This window comes from Clinocottus analis, unplaced genomic scaffold (assembly GCF_023055335.1).
Source record: "Clinocottus analis isolate CAN_PGR_092001 unplaced genomic scaffold, fCliAna1.0.p SCAF_32, whole genome shotgun sequence".
Lineage (NCBI taxonomy): Eukaryota > Metazoa > Chordata > Actinopteri > Perciformes > Cottidae > Clinocottus > Clinocottus analis.
The window spans coordinates 322,419-349,459 of NW_027176065.1; the positions used below are offsets into that span (position 1 = coordinate 322,419).

General features: G+C 46.9%; 1 protein-coding gene across 2 annotated transcripts; it reads left to right on the top strand.

Annotated features, from left to right (window-relative positions):
• The first annotated feature begins 744 nt into the window (after positions 1 to 744).
• Positions 745 to 24,235, top strand: tasora (transcription activation suppressor a). 2 transcript variants are annotated; one of them, XM_068595940.1, is made up of 29 exons: positions 745 to 1,279; positions 3,521 to 3,666; positions 3,877 to 3,969; positions 4,077 to 4,149; positions 4,404 to 4,495; positions 5,967 to 6,098; positions 6,505 to 6,635; positions 6,907 to 6,938; positions 7,247 to 7,352; positions 7,711 to 7,814; positions 8,076 to 8,179; positions 8,965 to 9,037; positions 9,237 to 9,311; positions 9,636 to 9,835; positions 9,922 to 10,227; positions 10,793 to 10,976; positions 11,131 to 11,265; positions 11,782 to 11,936; positions 12,375 to 12,561; positions 12,816 to 13,292; positions 14,049 to 15,319; positions 15,913 to 16,035; positions 16,876 to 17,035; positions 17,128 to 17,236; positions 17,982 to 18,160; positions 18,263 to 18,412; positions 18,848 to 19,562; positions 20,584 to 20,662; positions 23,557 to 24,235. In XM_068595940.1, exons 1-29 carry the CDS (start codon positions 901 to 903, stop codon positions 23,965 to 23,967), a joined length of 6,381 nt encoding a protein of 2,126 aa, XP_068452041.1. In that variant the 5' UTR covers positions 745 to 900; the 3' UTR covers positions 23,968 to 24,235. The 2 variants fall into 2 exon arrangements, with proteins under 2 accessions (XP_068452041.1, XP_068452040.1); XM_068595939.1 differs by lacking the exon at positions 23,557 to 24,235 and adding an exon at positions 22,525 to 23,394.
• Positions 24,236 to 27,041: the final 2,806 nt, after the last annotated feature.

Genomic DNA, 27,041 nt, shown 5'->3' on the forward strand with positions numbered 1-27,041 from the left:
AAACCTTTTAGAATAAATGTAATTGACAGTTATAAACATAAAACCTAAAGATTTTTTTCCTCATTTTTTTATGTGGGTTTCAATAAGTAGACGACCGAAGCTTGAGCCAAGTGCACGCCTCCAACTAATCCAGTAATATTATTTAATGCCATAAAGGGCCATTCAGCACACATTTACTTCTGATACTTGCAGAACATTTTAATGCGTTTTTTCTGCATCTACGTAAAGGTGCTATTGATAACATCGCCAGAACTATTGGAATTGCTACAATTTTTTTGATTTTGTCTATGTCTGTAGGAGTGTGCGTCCTATCTCATGAAACAGCTATGTTAGTTTGACAGGATTATTGATAATTCAGTGAGTAAACACCTTTTTTTTTTACTTTAACTTTATTGTTGAGTTTTACCTTTTTATTTTTTTTTATTTTTATTTTCCTTTTTATATATGTGCCTATTACTTTCACAATATATTTTTAGAATAACATTATTAGTATTATTTTATTTAATTACAGGATTACAGCAGCATTGCTCACATGTAAAAAAAGATATATATATATATATATATATATATATATATATATATATATATATATATATATATATATATATATATATATATATATATATATATATATATATATATATATACATACACAGTTGTATTTGTGTTTGTTGCTATAGGGACCTTTGAATCTGAAATAAAAGGAATATATACAGTATACTTGTATTTTCATATCCTGGAAGAGAAATCCCCATACAGTATAATCTCATTGTCGCTGCAGGTGCAGCTTCTGTCCGCGAGGTGGCGGTAAAACAACATTCAGAGTAACTTTCAGCTGCAGTTGAAATCTTAGTGAAGAAGACCTTTGCTCCAGGAAGAGCATGGCGCGCGGTCCTCGGGATGTGTGTCGGTTCGACTCCCTGCGCCGCGGGATCAGGAGGTAACAGCGGAGAGGAGGAGGCTTCTCTGGCCGAGGAAACAGCGACACGCCAACGGTTTCGCTCGGCGGTTGAGAATACGCTAATGGACGACTACCTGGCTCGGAGGGAGGCGGCTCGACCGCCGAGGAGGCTGTCGAGCGCCGCGGACGTCGGAGGCGCAAACGTCGGCCCGCAAGATGGCGAGGTGACCGAGGTGCACGCTACACCCCCGGACCGACCGGGGAAGAGGACGATGGAGGACCGAAAGGGCAGCTTGGCGCCGCTGGCGGGCTACCAGAGATACATGCCCATGGAGCCGCTCAAGTTCCCCATCCCAAAGAAACCCAAGGAGCAAAGAGGTGGGCTGCTCCTTTTTTTTTTTTTTTAAATGCGATTTCATATCCCCCCCACCCCGCCCTCCGAAAAAAATCACAACACAGGAAACCAGAAGTTGTTTTGTATTTCAACTTTCACGTTAACTAATTATCTTTACGTTAGCCATTGTTTGTTTGGTGACGTAACGGACAAACAAAAACACGCTTTTAGTCAAACGCATTCTACGTCCGACCTGTTTTTTTTTAACAATTATTTGTCTGTTGTTGCTGTTTGTTTCCGACACATGCGCCATGCGTTCACGTCACATTACCTGCGACCTGCCGTGTACTGAACTGTGCCGGGATTGTGTTTAATCCCTAATAATAAACTATAAAGGACAACATGTGAGTTTTGTGGTGCGTTTTAAAGCGACATTAGCGGCCAACGGACGCTAGCTAGCGGTTGGCCAGTGTTACGGTTTAACAGGCGACCGTGTTAATTGGAGACTTAGGTTAGCTAGTGTTATTTGTCATTAGGATAGTTGTTTAGAATAGGAATATAACATGTTTTACACACACACACACACACACACACACACACACACATATATATATATATATATATATATATATATATATATATATATATATATATATATATATGCAATTAACGTGACGTAAACATCTTCGCGTCCTCGCTAACGTTTGATAACCACTTTATGATGACGTCATTCGCTAAGATTTGTTTACGTTTTTAGTTTGTTGTTTTGCTTTTACATGTACGTTTAGTGGCTGAATGTAAATCACAACGACACTGAGACAAAGTGGAGACTAACTGAATGACATGATGTTTAAATATGTATAAAGTGGTGGGTTGAGTTTAAGGCTAGGTCTGGTGACAGGTACACACACACACACACACACACACACACACACACACAGCGGGTAGAATAAGTATTAAACACGTCACCATTTTGCTCAGTAAATATATTTCCAAAGGTGCTATTGACAGTGATCTCAGATGTCGATGACGACCCAAGAGATCCACGCATACAAATATACTCAGAAACTAAGTTATGTCTAATAAAAATGGAATGACAACTGGAAAAAAAGTATTGAACATGCATACTGAAATCCATTTAATACCTCTTTCCAAAGCCTTTTGTTGGTTACGACAGCTTAAGACGTCTCCTGTACGCAGAAACTACTCGCAATCTATCTGTGGAGACCGATGACCTCTGTACGACCTGAGTTTATTTGAAAATGAATAAACAAGGGAGACATCTTGCGAGACATTCTCTATATAGACTGTATAGATTCATATTGTTAGAGTAGATTAATATCAGTATGCACTACAAAATCAAGTTAAAACACACAAATCACTGGTGCTTTTAGAGGAGAACCAGCCTTTGATGCCCGGTGCTCTTCCAGCCCACCTGTCTCAGGTGTTTGACGCTCCAGCTGAAGCCCCCCTCCTCCACACCGAGGAAGACAGCTGCTGCGGGTTCTTTTGTCTCCTGAGAATCGAGCACAAAAGGCGGCCGTCGCCTCGTCGTCATCGAGGCAGACTAACTGCTAGTTTTGTGGAATCCCCAGATGCCCAAACCGTCTGTTTGGTTGTGTGTGGAGGCTCTGAAAGCTGCACAAAGAGTTGACATTATGGGCTTACGTATTGCAATAAGTTAAATGAACAACTACATAAAGGAAATATTGTAAATGAACTCGGGGTAAAGTCTCTTAATTTCCTCTGGACGCCACGAGTGATAAAGGTCAAAGACTATGTTTATTACCGTCACTGTTAGAGTGTTGTGCTTATGGCTGCAACCTTCAGGGGTCCACATCGATGTGTCCTTGAGCAAGACACTTAACTCTAAAATTGCTCCCGTAGCTGCAACTGCGGTGTATGAAAGTTAGATCGTCGCGATGTGGCACCTCGCATGGCAGCTCCTCTCATCACTGTGTGAATGATTCCTCTGTAAAGCGTCTTTGAGTATTCAGAAAAGCGCTGTATAAAATCAAACCATCATTATATTATTATTATTATTATTATTATTATTATTATTGTAGGTAGTCGTCTCTGGATTCCGGCTTCCTGCGTATTCAACCTAACTTGCTATGTAGGTTAGCAACTGATTTGTTGCACAGTTCTCCTGTTGTGTTTTCTAACTGCGGAGAGTTCAGGGGCAAAGAATTGTATTTGTGCTCATCAACTTAGTGAGAAACCGATGTGTCTTTAGTGAGAACATAAGCACGTACTGACATACACGCGTGTGCAATGTCTCTCAGCCCTGTTCCAGTACGTCTCCGTCGAGTCCAGGGAGTACGAAGACATGATGACCGTCCTGAACTCCAGCTTCATCGACACCGGCTCGGCCGCCTGCTTCACCTACTGCACGCCTCGGCTCGTCCACAGCGAACTGCTGGAGAAAGAGGTGAGAGACGGACGGAGTGGAGGGACGTTGACATTTTCTACATGTCTCCACATTCAGTTGCTTCCTTTTAGGGAAGCGTGAGCAGAAAGCCCATAAACAGTCCTGTTAGACGTTGAAACGCACAAGTCCAAGTGGAGATTTACCATCACGACAGCACAGACGCTACCGCTATAAACATAGTCTGCATATGTGTGTCTGTGTGTGTGACAGTTTGTGGAGAAGAGGAAGGAGATGAAGGCAGAGGGGAGGACAGACAAGGAGCTGGAGGAGAGCTACTGTTTCCTGTTGACGGACACTGTTAAAGTGAGTTCAGTGACTGTCTTAACAAACATCTAAAAATTGGTTAATAGCGGTCAAAGAGCCTCATCCTTAAAGATCTATATTTATAGTTGTATTTCCGTCTGTTGTAGCTGCCCTGGCTCTGTGAGAAGGGGCTGCTTGTGGGTCAGAGCCGGATGGCAATGCTGGGAAACCCCAATAAAGGTAAGAGGGAACGAATCCAAGCTGGTACACACAAATAAGAAACACCACCTTCATATTTTGTACCTTTTCCATCTCATGATTGTTCTTTGTGAGCTGAGAGAAGAGGTCAAAGGGCTGAATGTGCAATTTAAGGTCAAATATGTCAAAGCCACCTTTCTGTTAGCAAACACACACTTAACGTTCGATGGAAAGACAGTTTCCAGTGATGTTTTTTTTTTGTTTACTCTCTCCTTTTTGTGTGTGTGTGTCTCTAGGAGTGTATCTGTCCAGGTACTCAGACTTGATTCAGGTCAACCCCATAACTCCCGGAGCCACGGGGGAGATCATCATCTTCAAAGTGATGAAGGTAAGTCAGCATGTTCACCTGACAGGAAACATGTGACGTGTAACATTTCTGCTCCTTGCTTTGTTTTTATGTTTCTATTATTTTCGCTGCCTAAATCCACAAAAAACGACAGTGTCTCCGTGTCGCAAATCCTTCAAAGTCATTTGGAGGATTTGCAAACACAAACGCAGGCGGTGTGCGCTGGTTGACGGGCGAGGAGAAGTCGCCTCCGAGCGATTACATTGCAGCCGGTTCTGTCGGCTGCGGAGTCGTCGTTCGATACCGTAACGGTTTATTTAAAACCCGACCGTCTCACACGTCTGTCTGATCCACACAAAGCGTTGAAAGCATCAGAACCTGCGACACTGTTTTCTGACGCTAACGGGAGAAACATCCTGATATGTCTCCTTTCCACACAGTGGGATCTTCCTTCAAGACATTTAACAACATCAACATCCCAGTCCAGTTCAGATCGAGTAGATGTAACAAAACCAACTGGTGGATTTTATTTTGAAGGGACGTTTTTATGCAGCAGTGTCGTTTTTTTTTGTTGTTTTTTTTGCTGGCTCTGGTTTCAACTTGTTTTCCACTTGTCCCTCCATGTGTCTCTGGGTTTATAGGATAATTCAATAATCATTAAATTAAATGCATGACAGGAAACATCTCGGGCGCCGTGAGGAGAGTCGAGTGCTGCTTCATTTTTCTGTGAAGCGCAAAGTTTTTCTACAGGATACTTCTCAAGTGTTTTGACAGAATTGACAGAACAGGTTATAGTTCAATCAATGATTATTTATTAAGCAACTACATACATGAAATGCATACCTACAAGGCCTATTTATCTGACTCCAATGCCTCCAATTCTACTCCCTCTTATCTCTTCTCTAATAAATCTTCTCGTGGACGGGTCCATAGGCCTGTTGCTTCTCATCTGTCGGTATGTCCTAAAAAGGTTATGTGAATCCTGTGACTGGGGTACTAAATTATAAGCTGTGAGGCTTTACATCTCGTTGCAAAAGCACGTCTTATCAAAAAGCAGAATATATCTTGTCCAGCATGTCCACATAACAGCAAACGTCTATATTAAGTTCCTAAATTATGCAGCTTGGATGTATCATAACATGGTGAAAGCTCTGTATCTCTTCAGTATTTACCGACTGATGAGGTCATCGCAAGAAAAGTTAATTTTGTATATACGAATTCTTTTTAATTGCACTTTTTGCTCCTCAAGACAGTGACTTAAGTAAAGTGTTTGTCATAGATTCAGTGAGTCTGTAGGTTAAAGTTTGGTCATTTCAGTCTTTTTTTAAACTACTTCTTAGTTGTCGGTCTTTGTTGTGTTTTTGGTGAAAGCTGTCGAGTCTGTTTAAAAATGGCTGAAGATTCTGAATTGTTCTGCATCCTGGTTTCAAGTGCTCTTTCACATCTAGAAATGATGATAATCAGTTTTTGACCCTGAAGGTTTTAATCAGTTTTTTTTCCCCGACTGTTTCAGGGGAAAGTGAAGAGCATGTACGAGAACATGAAGAACCTTCTGGATCCGACGCCTCGCTTCGACAGCCACACCTCCAAGAGCGCCAGCAAAGTCACGTCGCTCACCTCCTACCGCGCCTTCGAACTCACACAGGTGAGGACACACACACACACACACACACACAATCGTAACTGCTACCCGTCTAACCCTGAACCCAAACCCTACTTTCACCTGCAACCAAGTCACTTTAATGATTTACGTCTCATTTTGTCCCCCCCAAAAAAGGTAGTCCTCTCAATGTGAGTGTAAAGTCTGACTTGTGTCCCCACCAGATGGGTAAAACACGCTCACGCACAAAGGAAATCCATCTTTGCTTATAGAAGCCAGCTCATGGGGTCAAGTCACAAACTAAAATTATACATGAAACCTCCGCATCAAGTTAGCATTTGTGAAGCTCTGACCAGTCACATGACTCACCTGGTGGTCAGGTGTTTAAGTTTTATTTAAAGAAGTTCAGCATGGCATTGAACGCTGTTGCTCTCTTGTTTTTTTATTCCAGCAATACTTCTACGAGTACTCATTCGACGAGCTGCGGCAGCGGCCTCGCCAGGTCTGCCCGCACGCCGTCATCTCGTTCCAGTTCAAAGGAAAAGACTCGTCGCTCACCAGCAAACCCCTGGCCCCCATCAGGTACGGAGATCTGCTTAAGGTCAAAGGTTCATCCACCAAAACGCATTGAAAATATGAAGAGACGTGTAAATAATCCGATGCAGAGAGACGTTAATGGATTTTTTTTTTTTTTCTCGTCAAATTTTTTAAAATTATTTTCTCAGAGCAAGTTTTCTTTTTTTGATTTGATAGTTATTATTTGTTTTAAAAAAAAACAACAGTTGTCAGTGATTTAAGTGTCCCTTAAATCCATCCTGATCCCGGTGGTGTTCTCTGTGTGTTTGATGGACAGGTCGAGCAGCCAATCAGCAGAGGGGAGTAAAGGTGAGTCCCTGTGTGTCCTCGAGTCACACTACACCTCACACTCGCACTCGCTGCTCAAATATAGGACTTAATAAGTCATCCGTCACTAGCGCTGCTAAACTCTCTCTCTCTCACTCTCTCCCCCACTGTCTCTCTCTCTCACTCTCTCTCTCTCTCTCTCTCACTCTCTCCCCCTCTGTCTCTCTCTCTCACTCTCTCTCTCTCTCTCTCTCTCTCTCTCACTCTCTCCCCCTCTGTCTCTCTCTCTCTCTCTCTCTCTCTCTCTCTCTCTCTCTCTCTCTCTCTCTCTCTCTCTCTCTCTCGCTCAGAGCGTGCCCAGTTCACAGTGTGGACCGGAGATTTGGTGAAAGGTGACCGGGTTCTCTTCCAGATCTCCCTCCGCTCCTTCTCTCCTCCCCTCCTCCCCCAGAGACTGTGAGTACTGAGCTCAAACTCTCCTCTTGTCCAGTGCGGCTGTGTGTGTGTGTGTGTGTGTGTGTGTGTTCTGCATCACTCGGCATGAGATTAGAAAGAAGGGACAAAAAAAACATACCTAAATTAGCTCAGGAAATACCTCCTAAATCACACTATCGGTCTTCTCTCGTTGTGAAGCAGCTGCAGGACGTCTTGATCCTCGTCATCGTTTTGTCTTCCAGCCCGGCTGCTCGTCTCAGATTGTAGATAATCGGAGAAACTGTCGGTGAAGCTCCGCGTTTGGGCTTCATCGCCTCTAGTAAAACAAGCGCACCCTCACATTTCAAAGCCGCTTGTCTCTGCGTGTCTCCTCCTTCAGGCCGGAGAAGTTGGAAGTCGGCTGGCCGATGAGGCTCGACCAGGCGACCGCCCTCCTGCCCGCCGACCTGCTCCGCTACGACCTGTACAGCGGCAGCCGCGAAGGTGAAGCCACGGCGAACCCCTTCAGAGTGACGCTGCACCGCACGGCGGATGGGACTTTAGAAAGCGCCGATTTAAAAAAATAAAAAATCGGCGCTTTCTAAAAAATAAAAAAAAAACTGCATTCACATCGTCTATTTGTGTGACAGCAGAACAAACGATCCTCTGTGTGGTCGCCGTTGTATTGTCTCACGATTGGTTGTTCAAACTCGAGGTACAAGATGGATAAGATTGAGTGTGTTTTGTGTGTGTGTGTGTGTGTAGTTGTGAAGAGCGGCCTTTGTTGCAGCCTTCTGGAGGTGACGGACAAAAGCCGGTCAGCGACCAGCGTGACGAGGCTGCTGCAGGAGCTGGAGAAGGAGAGAGTGGTGGGTTCAACTGTTCTTCATCTGTTCTTCACCTCTACACACAAACCTTCATTTTCAATATAGACGCACACCACCGTTCAAAAGGTTTGGGGGTCAGCCAGACACATTTTAAGTTGCTCCTCAATTTCCCTCATGAACATCATTCACGTCTGAGAACAGACTGAAGAGTTTTATATGAACGTTCTCTTCTTCTGGACATTTTGAGAGTTTAATGAACCCACAAATGTGAACTCCAGATCCTCAAGAACAGTTTTATAGCTTCTCTCACCAGCAGAGCTGTTTTCAGCTGTGTGACATCACTGCACAAGGGTTTCAAGGGTTTTCAATGGTTTTCAAGGGTTTCTACTCATCCATTAGTTTTCTAAACACAATGTACCATCAGAATACTGATAGCTGTTGGAAATGGGCCTCTATACACGATGTAGGTGTTTCATTAAGAACCAGACGTCTTTTACCACATTAACAATGTATAAAGGGTATATTTCTGATTCATTTGATGTTGTCTTCATTGAAAAAAACACTTTTCTTTGAGAAATAAGGATATTTCTAAGTGACCCCAAAACGGCAGTATATATTTCTTTAAATTGAAAAGTATCCTTCAGTGTCGATATCTGTCAATGTCTTCCACCTGTGATTAAAGTTAATGTTTGTTCATCCGAAGCAGCCGGAGGGCCGTGAGATCTCGGCTCTAGAGCGTCATGAAAAGATAATAAAAACGTCATAAAAAAAAAAGAGGGAACATCAAAGGAGAAGATGGGAAACGAGAGTTTGTTTTCTCCCTTCAGGTTCTGGTGACGCCTCTTTCAGACCGAGGCTTCCTCCTCCTGTTATCCAGCGTCCAGATGGCCACGCCCTCTGGTAGGACACGGGGCAGATGGAGGGAGGGCGGGGGGGTAAAACCATGTGGTGATTTAAATACGAGGCGCCACAGAGAGGCTGATTAACCTCTAAAGCCTTTTTTATCGACCACGAGAACTTGTTTTGTAGATGCAGGTATGGAGAATGTACTCCAGCTGACTACCAAGAATAACTGTGAGGTTGTTTTGTGTGTTTTCAGAGAGAGGAGAGAGCTGGAAGAGATGTCTTCAGGCCTTGTTCGTCTTGCCAGAGTCCAGAGATCCGGCCAGAGCCAGTGAGTACCACGGGCACTTGTGTTTTACATGAGTTGTATTATCCCAAACAGGCGGATCACAGTCGGATCTTCAGGAGGAGCGACGTCTGTATTATCCAGCGGTTTGTTGTCTTTTGGTCAAAAAAGACTAATTGGAAGGAAAAAAGGAGGTTTAAAGGAGGAGGTCAAGGAAGCAAACTGTGAAGATGTAAAGTGACCATCGATGCTTCCATTTTTTTTTTTGTCCTACTCTTTTTGTTCATCAATCTTTAACGTGAATTCAACCTTTTCAAACCCGAGCGTTCGTGTAAATACATCGACGATGTCTCATTTCTCCCCCGGTAGCGTCGCGGCGTTCCTCCTCGACCCGCGACGCCTCCTCCTCGGCGGCGGCGTCCGGCGGTGCGGTGATGCCGCGGCTGAGCCAGTTCATCCCGGCGCTGCATCACGCGCTGGTCAAGGCGCGCGCCAACTCTCCTCCCGAGCTGTCCGCCGGCGTGGAGCGGCAGGCGCGCGAATACCTCATCGGCCTGACCGACGGCAAGGTGCGACTGTTTGGCCGTTATTTTTGGTCGTGTGTGACGTTCCTCCCCCTTGAAATAGATTTTTAAAGCACGTCTTTCCCCTCCAGGCGCGGCAGTACCCGATGGGCGAGTACGAGTCCCAGCTGGACGAGGAAGGGAAGCTGTTCCCGACCCCCAAGCACCACCGGGTGAACATGGACGGCTACCTGCGCTCCTACCTGTACAGCCCGGCCCTCTACCTGCTGTCGGTGGCCCGGGCAAAGCAGATGGTGGAGGCGCACTGCACCGAGGAGCCGCAGGAGGCGACGGGAGGGAAGAGGTGCGAAGCCCAGGGGGAGGCGGCGGCGGCGGCGGCGGCGATGGGGACGGAGGCGACCGGCAACGCCAGAGACGAACCGAACAAATGCGAAAAGGTAGAAAAATATACCTGATACGGCGACCAAAACATGGACAAAGATTCCTTTAACCTTTTGAAAACCGTACGCGGAAATCCTCCTGCGGCCATTTTAAGTCCCAGCATGCCCCATTCAGACAATCTTTTGGCATAAAATATGTAATTTTTCCTTTTTTTTTAACCGAATGACACAGTTTTTTGACTGAAACTCCTTCCTAACAGGACAAGACTTTGTTTTATTGTGATTTTTGTTGCAGATTCTGATTCTTTAGGTCCTAATCTTTCCAAAAAGGTGTCTTATTGACGCTCCAGGAGGCTTTTTTGGGGAATCTGGCTCATATCATGCTGGATGTTCATAGTTACCATCAAAATATCTTTTAAAAGTGATTTTATTTTTGCAGATATACATCTTTTTCCCAAGACTTTGCTGAACAAATACATACAATAAACACAAGTATTGGGATTAATTTGGGGTTCCTACGATGACTCAAACACAGGGAGTCTGTTGTAACGTGAGACTTCCCGCTTGTTGTCTTCAGCCTGGAGGGAATTCCCATTTTGCTTTTGTTTTTCCTTTTCCTCAGTGGCAGCAGCTGATAGACCTGGTGTTCACCTGCAAGAGGAACGCAGAGAACGAGGTGAGGAGGGAGGAAGGAGGGAGGGCGAAGGCGCCGGGAAGGAAGAGGAAACTGGAGCAGGCGACCGCCGAGAGGACCCTGAAGTTCCTGAAGCTGTCGCAGGAACCCGGAAGACACGGAAAGATTCCCGGTGAGCAGGCGAGACGCTTTCTCTTCGTCCTCTGCGAGAAGAGAATTCCCCATTGGTCACAATGTGTTTGTGTCTTTAGTCTGAACATGTTTGCGTCATGGTTCTCATGATCAATGTGCGGCGTGTTGACGTGTTTTCCCTCCTCGCCTCCTAGTCGAGGGAAGCCCTTCCTCTTCCTCTTCCTCTCCCGGCTCGCTGGCGTCCGTGATGGGCTCGGTGGGTTTGAAGGACGTCGACCTGAAGGAAGACGGATCCGAACAAGCCGCTAAACTCCTGCGTCTGCTAACGGGTGACTGAACACTGGGACTCACGGCTTTCACTGTCTTCACATCGCCTCCTTCCAGTGGCATCGAAACACTCAAATTCAGTCACTTCATGATAATCGGTGCTTTTCATGGGAAGGCACATGCTGCCATGCTGATATTATTAATGTATATGTATAAATAACCTTTTGTCTTTGTGGCATAGAGCTGGAGAAAAGCTTCACACCATAATTTGACAACTCCTCTCTCCACTAAGTGTTTGTGTTTTTACAAAAAAAACACAACTTTACTCAAAGTCCACTCACTAACTTGTTTAATGACGACTAAGCGACATTGTACACTTTGCGCTTGTGTTGTACTTCTATATTTAGAAGACTGTCTTGAGATCAGCCACCAATTACTTTCATTTGACTTGTTTTTGTACTGATGTACTTGATGCAAACTGAAAAGGTTAAGTGCATTTTACTTCCCGACCGGTGAAGCCGCCGCCGGCCGCGAAGTCGTTTCTTGATGTTTTTCTCTCTCTCTCTCTGCACCGACAGACCTCAGCCAGGCGGCGAGAGGAAAGACCAACCCGAGCCTTCGCGAAGCGCGAGAGGAGAGGCCGAGGGAGTCCTCGCCGTTTGACCGGCTGGCCACCAAGCTGGGGCTGCCCACCAGCTGCGACATCGACCTGAGGAAGCAGGACGAGCTGGAGGTAACCGAAAGCGCTGTACAGCAGGAACCCCGGCGAGGAACTCAGGCGCCGCGCTCACTTGTTGTCCTGCGAGTTATTCCGGTTTGACGGCGAGGCTTCGAAGCCGTCCTCCATCTTGTGAAAGAGCTGTCTGCTCTAGGCAAATAATCTGAACTCTTTTGACCCGATGTGGCAGATTATCCGATTTTTAAAGCTGTAAGATGTATGAATCTGATCATTTTTACAAAATGGCTCATAAAAAAATGTCATTCTCGATTAGAAATATCGAGGTTTAATGAGATTGACACTCGAATTTCACATATCTGATGATACATTGTACAAAAACTGAGTTGAGCTTCTCATTTCTCGGCCTCCTTTCATTGGACGTCATGAGTTCTGAACATTTCTACTTAAAATGGAGCCGGCGATGTTGTTGAAGGTGTGGTTTTGTGTGTCTAGGAGCAGACGGCCGGCAGCGTCAGCAGCTTGGAGGGATTCAGCCCCGGCTCCCACAGCGGAGACGTGAATCACTACGGAGGTCGAGGAGGAGGAGGAGGAGGAGGAGGAGGGCTGGAGAGGAGAGCGGCGGGATACGATAAGGCCGACGTCCAGTGGGACATCCCGTGGATCCTCATCCCCATCACAGGTCTGTCGGGATGAAACGTCAAACAGTTCTCACGAGTGTTTACGTATTTTTTAAAACGATGCGAGCAATTCGTCCTCACAGCTTCATGTGAAAACGAACCCTGAGACGAAAGAGAGAAGCAGAGCGTGAAACAACCCGCACTGCTGCTCATTTTTAAGACGTGGAAGACGCGTCGCTTTGCTGCTCGAGGTCGCTCCAGAGTACAGACGCACAGAAGTGACCGCGAACATTAAACGTGCGCTCTCCGTCCGCAGGTGTGTGTTCGCAGCGCTACACCCAGAGGGACCGAAACATCCCCCAGGACCCTCGCTTCCAGCGCCTCGCCACGCCGTCGAGCGGCGTCGCCCTGACAGCCGAACCCACCGGGGGGGCGAGCCCCGCCGCCCCGTCTCCCGAGCGGAGCCCTCCTCCCGCCTCCTCCTCCTCCTCGCCGCCGCCGCCGCAGTGCCCCTCCCCCTCCCAGTGCCCGTCGCCCGACCCCAGCCCTCCCCCGTCGCCCTCCCAGTGCCCGTCTCCGGAGCCCAGTCCGCCCCCGTCGCCGTCACAGTGCCCGTCCCCGGAGTCCAGCCCCGCCTCCTCTCCCCGCCGCCGCTGCCCGTCAACGCCGCCCCCCCCCGCCCCTCGCCATTCTCCTCCCCGGTGCCCGGTCGCGCCGCTCCGCCGCCCCACCGCCGAGACTAACGAGCTCGTCTGGGCTAACGAGCGCCACGAGGGCTCCGGGGAGCTTGCAGGTAACGTGGCGCTCTGCGTCCGCTTGTCGCACCTGTTCAGGTTTTAAACCGTCATGTCGTGGATATTGAGCCAGTTATAGAACAAAATGTTTTCTGAAGCCTGGCTTTAACAAAGTGTTGATGCTGATGATTTTTTACCTTTTTTATTCAGTGAAAAATGTATTTGACTTGTAGATTGAAGTGATAATTGAACATTAAGGCCACTGTTTGCTTTGATATTTGCTTGTCATGTAGAAGTTAAGCTCTTAATTTCCACTATATGATGTATGCAATGTATAAAATATTGTTTTTGTGGAAGGTTTTTTTTACATGTTCATATTGTTGACAAGTGACTTCACGTTTAACTGAACATAAAGATAAGAGAGATAAGATAAGTCCTTTATTAGTCCCTCCATGGGGAAATTACCGGATTACAGCCGCCCTTATTCACAGAAATTGAAAGTAGAGATAAGTAAGTAATATAAATAAACAGTAGAACAATAATAAAAACACAATTTAACAAAATTAAACAGTTTCAAAAATATGAAATATACAGATGGAATAAGAATAGTAAAAAAAGTGTATAAAAATTATGAAATATAAGTGTTTTACAGTGTTTTTTTCTTCATAAACATTAAGAGACAAGTTATAGAGCATTTCTCGTGAGCAGCTTGAATGTTTCCTCCACCGTGAATGATGCGGGCAGTCAGGACGTTGTGTTGTTAAGTAGTTTATTTACTCATTATGCATTTATTTTGTGTATTCCCACTCCTGCAGGACTGCCGAAGGACACGGAAGAGAAGCCTCAGGGGAAAGAAAAGAAGAACGAAGCGCCGTTTGTTTCCGCATCCGTCCGGCCATCGATCCCTCCGGCGCCAGAGAGGAGGACGAGCCCCTCGCTGCCGGCGTCCGCCGAGAGAGGGAAGGAAGACGCACGGATGGGAACAGGGGAGTTTATGGAAGTACAGATGGATGGAAAAGAGACTCAGCCAGTTCAGGGACCGCAACACCAAGGGGAGGAAGTGGAAATGACGCACGCGGTAGCGCGCGATGTGGCGCAAAAGGCGGCGGAGAAGGAACCGGCGGGCGGTTCTTTGTTCTCGCCGTCTGGCTTCCTGCCTCCCTCTCTCATCGACAGCGTCGTGGACAAGCATCTGAGCAACTTCTCCTCCGAGATGCAGCTCCTCCTGCAGGAGCAGAGCGTCCATTACAGCTTCCCGCGGTCGCCCTCGAACGCGGAAAGCCACGCGGAAACCCTCGCGTCTCCGCGCGCGCTCACGCACACGCCGATTTCCCAGTTCTCCCAGTTCGTCACCTTCTACAACCCCTGCCCGCCGGTGCAGGACTACGTCGGCTCGCTGCGGGACGGCATCGACGGCCTGCTGACGGAGTTCGACGGCGGCTGCCGGGCGCGCGTGGACTCCGCGCTGGCTAGCAGAGTCAGCGATTTTGTGTCCAGCATCAGGGCGGGTAACGCGAAAACGGGCGGAGAGGACGACGGGCCCCGTGGCGAACCGACCGCCGCCGCCGCCAAGCCGGTTCCGGACGCTACGAACAACGCTCACGTCGCTTCAGCCGCCTCCAAGTCCGGATCTGTCCACACAGCTACCAACGCTTCCGTCCTCAAACCCCCTGCGAACAAGACGCCGCAGCAAAGTCACACCCGCAACAGACAAACGCAAGATGGCGGCTCAGCCAGGACCGTACATTGTCCCCCCGGTGTGGAAGGCGGGAGCGGCCTCGCGGGTACGAACTGTCAGGCGACATTTCCAGGGTTCGGCGGCGGCGGCGTCTCGAAGCCCTCGACGGAACCGGCCCTCCCCTGCGAGCGGGTTTTGAGTCCGGCCTCCGAGTCCGTCCCGGCGCCCGCCGCCGCCGCCGCGGCGTGCCCCGCTCCTCCCAGCGCCGCCCTGAGCTCCCTGATCAGCCGGCTGCAGCCGGAAGTGTTCAGCAACCTGGTGGAGATCTTCAAAGACGTCAAGAGGAACTCCACGCAGTTCTACTTCCACAGCGACGAGGCGGGCGACCAGCTCCACGAAGACGTCAAGGTAACACCGCCGCCGGCACAGCGAAGCTGCGTCGACTGAATGCACACTAAATGCACACGAAACCTACGTTTGAGTCGACTCAAATGAAAGGAAAATAATAATAATTGCCTTCATTTGATCCTTTTTGCACCCAGATCTAAACTATTTAACTATTTTTACACAACACAGTGGGCGGTGAGGCGTGTTGAGTCGGCAGTTCAACGCGCAGAGATGGCACCGAATCGTCTGATAAAAATAAATGTGTTCGGTGTAAAATTTTAACCATTTTTAAGCTCCCACTCGCATGACGGATATTGAAGGAAGTATGAAAAGTAGTAGTAGGAAGTAGGAATACTCAGTTGATATCAATATTAGTTTTACGGTACTTTTATTGTCTTTTTTTTTTTTTAAAGGATACCCAGCTCATGATTCCTGTGATCTGGTCCCAGAGAGGACTGAGGGGGGGATTAGTCCAAAGATTCATGAATGACCTTCCATCTAACATCTCGCTTTGCTTTGATAAAGTAGATCCTACAACCATAACTTGTAACAGCCCTTCGTGCTGCAGTGTCATTACATTTCTCTGTGTGTGTGTGTGTACTCTTGCGTTGCAGGACTACCTGTTGAAGCTGGGCAACACGGAGCAGAGTCCCGTGGCCTTCCTGAACCAGGAGAACTCTGCAGACAGACTGCTGGTCATCATTAAGAACAAAGACATCGCCGGACACATTCACACGGTAACCCGGCTGCCGACGCCACCTGCAGCTCCACGAAGGGTTGCGTTGCGTCTCGTTTGTCAACATCGGGTGCTCTGGCTCGAGAGGTTTCTCTGAAGCGTGACATCAAACACCGATCCCTTTTATCAGAACTCGTAGAGGAGCTCTGAATCCAAAACACCTGTTAAATCAAAGTGGATCAACGCACCTGCATTGAGACAAAACTGTGACAGTTCTCAAACTCTTCGCTCGGGTTTCCCGCCACAAGCAGCCGTCGCTCCACGGACCGACAAACAAGCGAGCCGTTGGGGTTAATTGGGTTCGGCGTGTCGTTTTGAGGAGTAGATCTCACCCGAGGGTGCAGGCGAGGCCCTGCCACATACGGACTAATTGCCTCGAGCTCCTCTGGGACGCTTAAACGAGCAGGAGCTTCCAGACACTCGGATCAGGTCTTTGTTTGCAGTGACGATGACAGATAATGAGAGCAAGTGCTATCGAATAGTGAACCACCCCTTTCCTGAATAAGGGAGATTGATCTTTTAATATGAGTTCTACCTTTTCTGTTTTCTTTATTAGCTCAGTAACCGCAATGATTTACAGTAAACAGTGTTTTGGTATAGCTTTTATAATCGCCTCCTCTGTTATTGACTTTTTATTTGTGCTGGCGGGGTAAGAAGATGTTGGACACGAGTTACTTATTAGCATGGACATTGTTCACATTCGATTTCTATCCGTGAGAAGCTGAATTCACTCTGTGTGATCTGCCGCTGGAAGGGATTCAACATCAGCTGACTATTGTTTCCTGACCTTGACAGATCCACTGGATGACTGACATGTCCTTGTGTTTGTGTGCACCTTCAGATCCCAAGTCTGGTGTCTCTGAAGCGACAGGCTTCTGTGGTGTTTGTGGGAATCAACGCTCTGGACGACATCAGGAAGAACAGCTGCGACGAGCTTTTCGTCTCCGGAGGCTGCATCGTCTCGGACGACTTTGTCCTCAACCCAGACTCCATCCACTGTGGTAAATCAGGGATTAGCAATCTAATATAACATGCAGATTACTCACTGGTGGTGAATAAGGTTTGCGGAGATTGACGGCATGTTGTCCTGCAGATCGACTGGCTTCCCTGCTGAGGCTCCTGGAGCAGCACAGCTCTCTCAAGAGCGTCTGGAGGTGGAAGGTTCACTGGCAAACCCACAAGAAATTAAAAGAGCGAGCCAGGTACCGAGGCTGCGTGTCTGCACTGTGTGATGCCCCAAACTGTCGCACAACACCACGGCACCATGAAACCGTATACGTTTAATGACTTAAGACTGAATGGATTTACAGCCCAGTTGTTAGAGAATTCAACTTTATTAACCTTTTTTAGGAATATAGCGTCTTCTCAGACTTGTCGTGTAGTTTTTTAGAATGACTTTGGCCTCTTAGAAATCTCATGTTTACTAACAAACACATTTGATGGATGTCATCTCTTCTACTTAACTTTTTCGCTCTTGCATATCGGATGCCATGCAATCCGTTATGACTTTTCAAAGCCTATATTTCTTCACATTTTGTCACATCTACACCATTATAAGCTCGTGTTGAATTGGCCATCAGCAAGTTTTCATTTTAATCAAGGTCCTATAAGAAGTTCATATTTTTCCGTCTGAAATGTGGAGTTATGGTCATTTTTTTCACAATGTCACACATTCCAGCAGTTAGGATTAAAACAAGGGGTGTGAAAACCTGTGTAGGCTCTCGCACTGTAGACGCCAACCTTGACAAGCCCAGATGACCTTTTTAGACGTGACAGTGAAGGCACAGGTAGAAAATCCACAGTCTGCCACTGCTTTTTCCTCTCAGACATAAGCACACTTGACGTACTCTGTACCATGTCCTGCACGTGGAACGCAGATACCGGTTGCAGACCGTACGCATGAAAGTAGGTTTTTTTACCTGTGTTTTACGTCCGTTGGGTCGTCAGGTTCAGCAGAGATGCGGACAAACTACTGGACCTCCTGTCGACCTATCAGAAACGGCACATTGTTGAGTTCCTCCCGTATCATCAGTGCGACACGTTGAACAGTCGGTCGCCTCCCCTGCACTGTCTGATGGAGCTCCAGGCCCAATGCACACAGTACCGGCACACAGTCTTCCTGACAGGTACGTGGTGTTACCTGAGATTTGATTTAAAAAAAATAATTTACCACCTGATTACCACTGATGTCTTCTTCTTTTCATCCCCCCTAATTCCCCCTCCCTTAGAGAATCATTTTGAGATGTTCCCTGCCTACTCCAGAAATGGCATCATGGTGGCCAGTGTCGACAAACTCCTGCACAACTTCAGCACAATAGTCGGCTACCATGACATCAGGGACCGGCCGCCAATCGTAGATGACATGCTGGCGCCCAAAGGTCAGTATGTGAAGTATGTCAAACATTTGATTTGAATTAGAAAGTAAAGCAAATCACTATCTTGCAGTGTGCATCTAATTAGACGTGTGATGGGTTTGAATTACAATGGTAATTTAATGAATTAGGTGTCCCAAAGAAGGGAATGCTTCAGCACAGAGCAACCTCTTGAAGGACAGGTCACTTTGAAGCAACACCGGATCCGTCTGGTGCAAGCATTTGAAAGTGCATCTGTTGCGCGAGGCGTTTGACTAAGAAATGCGGCTGCTGGGGTTAGTCTAGATCTTCCTGCAGCTATCTACTGACTCTACTCTTGTTCTATCGCCTCTTCCTGTGTGCTGTTAACTGCTCAGTGCTCTCTGTCCCCAGGTCTCAGGAAGGCAGCTGACTGGTTGTGACTCTATCAACCTCTGAACTCTCTTTCTCTATCTTCCCCAGAACGCATCCGTCCTCTCTCCTTCCGTGACCAACCCCAGCATTTTCTCCTGCAGGCTGGCTCCACGCTCCCCTCTCCCCTCTCTCTCCCCCATCCGTCCGACCAGCTCGTCCCGGACGCCTCCTCTTTCAAGGAAGTCGCGACGCACCATTCGGAGACGGACTTCGAGGTCCTCCGGCTCGCCATCTCGCAGCTGCGGGCCGAGCGTCAGGCGCAGCAGCAGCAGCAGCTGGACTGTCGGGCCGAGTTGTACATCAACTCCCTGACCAACCTCCCTCCCGGCGGCGGTCAAACCGGTGGAGGCGGTCACGCCGAGTCGCCGAAGGTCACCCGTGACAGGAAAGCAGTGGCGGGCACTCTGGAGATGATCCACTCAGCATTGCAGCAGGAGGAGCGGGGGTACGGAGCAGAGACGGCGGGACGAAGACGTGGGGGAGGAGGAGGAGGAGGTCAGGAAGGTGGAGTAGAGGCTGGAGAGCACAGAGACGGTACTCCAGTGAGACTGGGAAGGAACGGGAATCCCGGTAACGGTGAGACGTCCACTTCTTCGTCCACTTCTTCGTCCAATCAAAGCACCGCTTCGGTGACGGGACCAGGCACCCAGACAGGCTCAACCAGTGACGGGAGCGAGAAAACAAATCAACAGGGAGAACCTGTGTTTCCCAAAGCAGCCTCCTACAGTACCGCAGCTTGTCCTGTAGAGGGCCACAGATTGAGGTTAGTTAATGATCACTGCTGTCGGCTACAGTTCGGGTTGAATTATGGTGGAATCTGTAACTTTTTTAACTCGTTCCGTCATCCTAGAACATCATTTATGCTGGTTCATGTGGGCACTGTACTGACCTGCTCAGTCCCTCTGGAAGAGGACGACAAGCGTTTCACTTCAATACCAATACAACTAGCTGCCATTTGGTTATTATGTCTCCAAATTCGCTTTTGACCCATTATGTAGGAGAAATATCTAGATTTTTGTCATATTTAGACAACCCAGTCCTTATGGCCCCCTGTTAGGAGAAGTCTGCACTCCACATGGTGGAAGTCACACAGCAGATACAAACACCCGGCTTCTCCATAAGCTGGCAGTTCTCTGCTCAGCAATGCTGTTCGTGCTGAAGCGTCTGCTCGGTACGACGTTCACAAGCCACGTGTTGGTCCCGCTGATACGCCTCCTTTGTGAGGAGAATCCAGAGGTGGTTCAGCTACCATTGCCTTTCAACGCAGTTCGGCACAAAAGGTGAATGATGCACGTCCTTCCCAACTGCGGTCGGACCCGACGCACCGGGAAAAAAACCTGTGTCCCACACACACACATTGATGTACACAGATACCTTCCTCCCTGGATGGGGTGGAATGTGGTAGATGGGAAGGTCTCAAGATGTCCACAGTGCTTGAACGGTTGACATTTCACCGGTGAGCAACAGCGTGGTGCTTGGCCCGGCTGCTAGAAAGAGCTGGGATCCCTCTTCTGTGGTCTAACAAGCACACCGAAGTGTACACCGGAGGTAGAGAATTGCACTGCAGACTAAATGTCTTAAAGGGGAAAGGAATCGCATACACGTTCAGCTGTTTGGGATGTGGATGCATTCTCTCAACAAGAGCCCTCTGTTACGTCATTCTCCTGATTGTCTCTAATTCCTCTGGAGTTTTGAAGCAGAAAAAGAGTCTCACCAACTCTGCCAATGTTTGCATTGTCTCAGTATGTCATACGCTGCTGAACCTCTTGTTTTCTTTCCTGTAGAGACACACAGTTGGGCCAAGAACCGCCCATGAAAGGAGAGGGAGCTCCACCTGGCAACAGCACTGTCAGTGGCACCAAGGTAACAGGAAGTATAACCATTGTAACAGACCAGTACAAAAGCTGTTAGCCGGTTCTGATGGACTCCAAAATCTAACGCTGATGTCAATTCGGGCACTGTTTAGGAGCCAGGGTACAATGAAGTTCTGTTTTTTTTAATTTGGTACTATTAAACTATTCACATGTTGTGCTCATATCGTCACTTAGGTTAGATTTTGGAGTCCTGCAGGAAGTGCGAATAAAATCTCTTGGCAAACCCCAAAGTAGAACCTATTGGCGTTCTATCAACTAGCAAAACTAAAGTAAGAAAAAAAAGAGTTAAAATAAAATGTTAAAGTATTCAAAGAGCTCAGACTATATAGTTAAATCTGGTGGAGTTGCCTGAAGGAGAAGGATGATAGAGAATGCGCTGAAAAGTCTGAAGAGATGGCAGGTCAGTTGACTCAGGAGTTGCATGCGACATTGGCTCAAAGAAGACATAGGCCCCGGCGAAGGCGGCGACGATCAGAGTGCGAATACAGGTGTAAACCTGTTGGGACGATTACCTTGTATACCAACTAGGCAACTCGGAAATCCAGCGTCTGGAAAGTTTGAAATCCTCCGACTACATAGGGTATGTTGGTAAATTGCCGTCTTTCCATTGAAGATGGAGTAGCTTTATCCATAAGAGGAAAGATAGGAGCACCTCCAGGCAGAATGCAGTCGGTGGCCAGGTCGTGAAATGGTGAGGGAAATCCCCGTTGGGGAATACAGACTCATATGGTCTACACAACCTAGTGGTTCCTTCGCTGGAATCACTATCCTAATTTCCAGGATCAAACCTGGAACCTGTACTCATTCAATAGAGAACCCCTCCAATCGGAGAACCAACTTATCCACCGTAATTATGTTTAACCCCTCTATGCTGAGAGGAATAGGCTACTGCTAACTTGTACTCTTAGACCCTGGATGACCAGGAAAGAACCCCATGAGCGGGAAGTTACCCACGATCTGTAGTCTGGAGCTCACCAGAAAACCCCACCGCCCGAAGGGAGACCCCCAGAGACCACAAGCTATATAGAACCAGATGAAAGCCTCCTCAAGCTATCAAACCCCCGGTGAGAGACTGATTCTGGTTAAGGCTGTTCACATGAGTGTCCATATAGGGTTTCTTTCTCGTAGAAAGGCGCTGGCTTGTCCTTTAGGATATATTCAGCGATTTCCAACGATTGAATCTTTCCTCATTGGGGACTAAATTGCAAAAAAAAAAAAAGGACGCTGGTTCTCAGAAAGAAATGCTATGGAAGAACACTTGGTTGTACTAGGTTTTACAATAGGTGTTTTATTGTGCTTGGATTTTACCAGGATATTTATTATAGTCATTCCTTTCAATGGGTTGTGATCCAGCAGTGTGGTTAGCAGGGCTCTGATTGATGTAATGGATGTCTCTTGGGGGTGGACTCTCTTGCCCTAAAGAAAACAAACAATCCCCCAAAGCAGAAGTTCCCTTTTGGGTTGTAGTACCTCATTGTTCCTCCTACCTAACCTGACTTCATGAATGAATGGGAGCGGAGAATAGCCAAAGACTAAGGACAAGGACCCGCACAAGATGATAGTGATTCAAGAAAACTCTGCAAAGTTTTCTTCCAAATGCCCCAACTAGTGGGGCTAAGGATGCTAAGAGAAAACCTGTCAAAGGGGAGGGATATCTGCGCCAAACAGGGATAGCCATAGCAGCAGTCATGCCAAGTATCATGGTTCCATCACTCAGATGCACGGTTGCGTTTAAAACCTAACGGGGGGATTGTTTTACACAGATCTAATGTCCTGCCTTACTAAGGGGCAGGTGATCCTCTATCACCTGTTCCCGGGCTGAAGTAGACTTTCCACAACTGTGTTCCACAGACCCAACCGGCACTGATGGAAAACAAGGGGGAGGAAGGCAACCTGGAAAACCAGGTAACTGCTCCGCAGGGCTCGGCCGGCAGCGGTGAACCCCGTCTGCAGCTGTACAACCACAAGGGGGACAAATTCAGCTCGACTTATCTTTCGAATCCCAATACCTGGAAGGATATTGCCTACGCCAGACCGGGATGGACGCCAGATCATGCGCCATATCTGAAGCCCGGCAACCACTATTTGGAGCTCAAGGCCACCAGCACGGTTGTCTACATTGGCATGGCTCCGCCAAACGGTAGAGGTCCGAAGAAGGTGGCCTGCGGGGTCACCTGTTACAACAACAAAAAAGGCCCTTGGTGCGAGGTCCAGTCCCACAATGGGTCCAGGATCTGTATCCTCGCAGTGCCTCTCCCAATCGCCTGGACTCTTCCTCAGATGAAGCAGGGACTGCCGGGTCCGAATGCATGAAAAGAGACGAGAGAGCCAGAGCTTCCTGTGTGAGCTGGCGTTGGCGAGCTTCGCTCAAAGATGGGGAAACGTGACTCTGCTCATCTAATTGAATTTTTGAAACAACGCATACTATAAAATGCCTTGTTTTTCATTTAGTATTTTAAGCATATATACACAACAATACAGCCTGCCCTTCAGCAGGAGTGGAAACCCCTTCAGCTCCACTGTATGAAAAGAGAAGTATTGCAGGGGAAAAGAGGACACGGACGATGGTCTTGGAGGGACTGATGAAGCTCCCGTCACATGAAACCTTGTTAAGAACAGGGAAGCAATATTATTTTTTTTACTATGTATCTATATATTTTGTATGTGCTTTTTATTTTCGTAATTAAAACTAAATGGATCACTTGGTCTGTTGAAAGAAGACTTTGTCTACTTTTATCTCTAACGTTCTCTCATCCAAGGCCCCTTTTGTATTCTCCCAAATTGTATTAGATTTGCTAATCTTTGCTCCTCAAGAAAGAGACACCCTGACCCATCAGAACCGGCTAACACAACCCAAATCCTGCTCTGCCCCGTCCACAACAGATCCAGCACCACGGACAACCTCTGCAGCAAGTAAACAACCAGCAGCAGCAGCAGCTCCAGCCGAGTCCGTCACACCTACAACACCTACAACACCTGCCTCACAGCCAGCAGCAGCAGCAGCGGAGCATCGGCCTCCTGCAACCCCCCCACCTGCCTCGATTCCCCAACCAGCGTTTCGCCCACGGCCCCATGCTGGGGCCCCTGGGGCCCCTCGGGGGTGGCCTCCTGGGGCCCGTCTGGCCGAGGGGCCTGGACCCCGCAAGTGCCGCAGCGCTGGTCTTGGGCTTCCAACAGGCCGGCCGGGACTTCACCGGTCCCAGACTGCTGGGCGGTTACCACAACCCTGCAGGTCAGGGCAGCAGCAGGTACCGAGGGGGGGAAAGCGGAGGAGGACGCTTTAATGGGATATAGAAAGACGGTTTCACTGCGCCCATGGATTAATCAACCAAGGAACGTTCCCCCGAACACGCACATCCTGAATGCTAACCGGTGCTAGACTGAAGGAAGGAGGAATGACACTACACTGTACGGAGCTCTCATTGTTCATTTTTACCATGAAACCGGGGTGAAATCCAACCCTGGTCCAAAAAACAGTTGTAGACCGAATCACGGTCTCCTGGAATCCAGAAGTCACTCTGGTTCATAAAATTGGTTCCATAAAGAAGATTGAAAATACAAATTCATTGATTTTTTTTTTTTTTCTTTTTTTTTGGGAGGTGCAGCATTTTTCTTTTCTTTTTATTTATTCATTTCTTTGGCATTCTGGCCTTCATCCGGCAGGACATTGAAGAATTGAGGGATGGAGAAAGGACGGTATGCAACTCAGGTCCCACGGTCGGAATCGAACCCCCGGGACGCTCAAACCACTTTGTCTAAAGTTGGGAAAAGGAAGGAAATCCTTATTTATTTTAAGAACTTTTAAAGAATTCATGTCAGGACGGCGTAAAATAACAAAAACGGGATTTATTTGACTGGTGACTTCCATTGAAGTCGATACAAATCATCATATAAGTCGAGGTGTCGCATGCAGCCTCTAAATTATGTCTCACAGCCCAAGGAGATGTGTCATCACCGTCATTCAACAATCTAATTATCAGTTTACTATCGTATATAAAATATGACTGGAAATCATTTTTTTAAAGAAGAAAAATACATTTTAACGTTTGAAATTTTTCTTGTCGATCCACGTAAATTGATTGGTGCTCAACTGTAATCATTTAGTATTCGACACCATAGAGAACATTGATCAGACCACACCATGTTGTTTAGTTCCTTTGCATTGACTTTAATGGAAGAGTTCATTCTCGGTCTTTCATACTTCATTCCTCATGGCCCTACATCACTAATTAGATTATCTTCCACCCAGGGTGAATTTGTATTTTCTTTAACCAATTTACTGAACTTTTTAGTTTGCAGCATGGAAGTAGTTTCAGCCAAAACCAGCCGCTGTAGAGTAGAACCAAAACCTGCTGTGTGGACACTTGTTTTACTACCTGCTGAAGCCACAACCTGTTGACCTCAACCTGTTGACATGGTGGTGCTGAAGGAGACCGGCACTCTTAGAAAATGCCCCTACACTTTTTTTTTTTATGTGTACGGGATATAAAAAGAACAGTTGAGCAGCATCGGCATCCTTTTTAATAATCTTCTTACGAAATCAACACTACACTTGAGTCAACATCCAGCTGTTTCCTGTACGTGGTTCTGGATGGATCCCGTTCCCCAGGTTGTTGTTTTTGTTAACGCACCTTCAGCGTGACTGTTTGGACACTTTCTCATCCAAATTAGGGAAACTTTTGAGCAGCTTATTCGTTCTCGCTGCATCGAGGGAGGGATGTGCTCTGATTCCTCAAGTGGACTCTTGAGGCCGTTGACTTTAATAATAATAAAAACCCGTAAAGGAATAAGATGGACAGACTGCCTTACACATCTTCCAGTGGACTTGTCTTTTAAAATATATATATATATATATATATAGAAGCGTTTTTTTTGTACTGAATGTTTTGATCCATTCACCTGGGAGCTGTTTGTGTTTAGTTGCTGTTGTATGTACATTAGGATGTGAACTTCTTTTCTTTTTTTTTACACAATTTTTTTGTATTAAATGTTGACTGCGGAAACCAGCAATTTTTTTTTTTTCGACGTGTTTTATCCCCTCGGATTGAGCGACTGCACGGCGGAGACGAGAATTCACGGAGTGGGTTGTGCACGGTGGAGGTGAGGAGTCGAAAGGGCCGCTTGGATCCCAGGAAACGAGACCCGACGGGGGACTGGAACCAGGGCCGGCGCCTAAGTCTATTGTAAATCCATGCACGTGGAGATCGGGTTTGCATGTGGTCCAGAGCCCTCAAAGGCCTGAAAGGTTCTCTTCTTATTCCGTCCACAATGTTGTACGCACGAGATGAATCTTTATAAATTCATTTCATGTCAAGTGATGCGTCTCGCATCAAACATCAAGACAAACTGCATTCAAACTCATCTGAAAATTCAGCGTTTATAGTGCATACTCATTTAATTACAGTAGATTTAAAGGGTAACTTTGGTTTAAAAAAAAAAATACCTGGACCGTATTTTACCCCAATGTTTTTTTGGGACATCTATTTCACCACCAGAGAAGTTTAGGTCTGAAAACTCACTTTGCGTCCACATAGTTGAAATTTCCCAAATACGCACCCATGACATCGGATATCTTTTGGACAACGCTAAGCTAAGCTTTCCGTTCCTCAACACAACACCGGTGCTCCCCTCTTCAACCCTCTCATGTTGTTATTATAGACGGTTCTCTGGAGCATCTGGTCCTTGTAGTAAAACTACAGACGTGTGAGCAAACACCTCAAGTCGGAAGTAAAGATTTTCTACATCAAAAGTACCTGGAAGGAAAAGGCTGGCAGTGGAGGCCCAGGTCAGTCGATACGTTTCAACACTTCCAGTGAAGCAGTCCATGAAAAGATGGCTGCTGAAGCATCGTGATTATTGATTGATTATTAATCTTCTGTTTTTTTCAAGTTTTTGATAAAGTGTTTCCAAAAAAATGCTATGAGATGTCTTGATTTTTGTGTCGTTTATTATGGGACACTACACAGACTACTGCCATTGTCAAATTGTCGAGTGCCCGAGGGCTCTGTGGCAGACATGTTGAGCCCTTTATGAACCCTTTCCATAAGTCATCATTAGATGCTGACTTTGCCTGAGGGAATTACCCACAATGCATTGCAACGTTCCCAATAGAAGAATGGAAAAGTACAAAAGAAAAGGTAGACAAAGAGACACGTGGGAATTTGTTTTTACAAGATTACAGATTAAAATGGAACATGAAAACACATGAATTAGAGAAATGCAAGCAGAATATATATACATATATATATATATATATATATATATTACATTCATCAAACATTTTCTTTTGACAAATAAGTAATTTAAAATGACTTCTCATGTTGTGAGAAAGACGTTCAAATCAGTAAATGAAAACACAATTGTACACT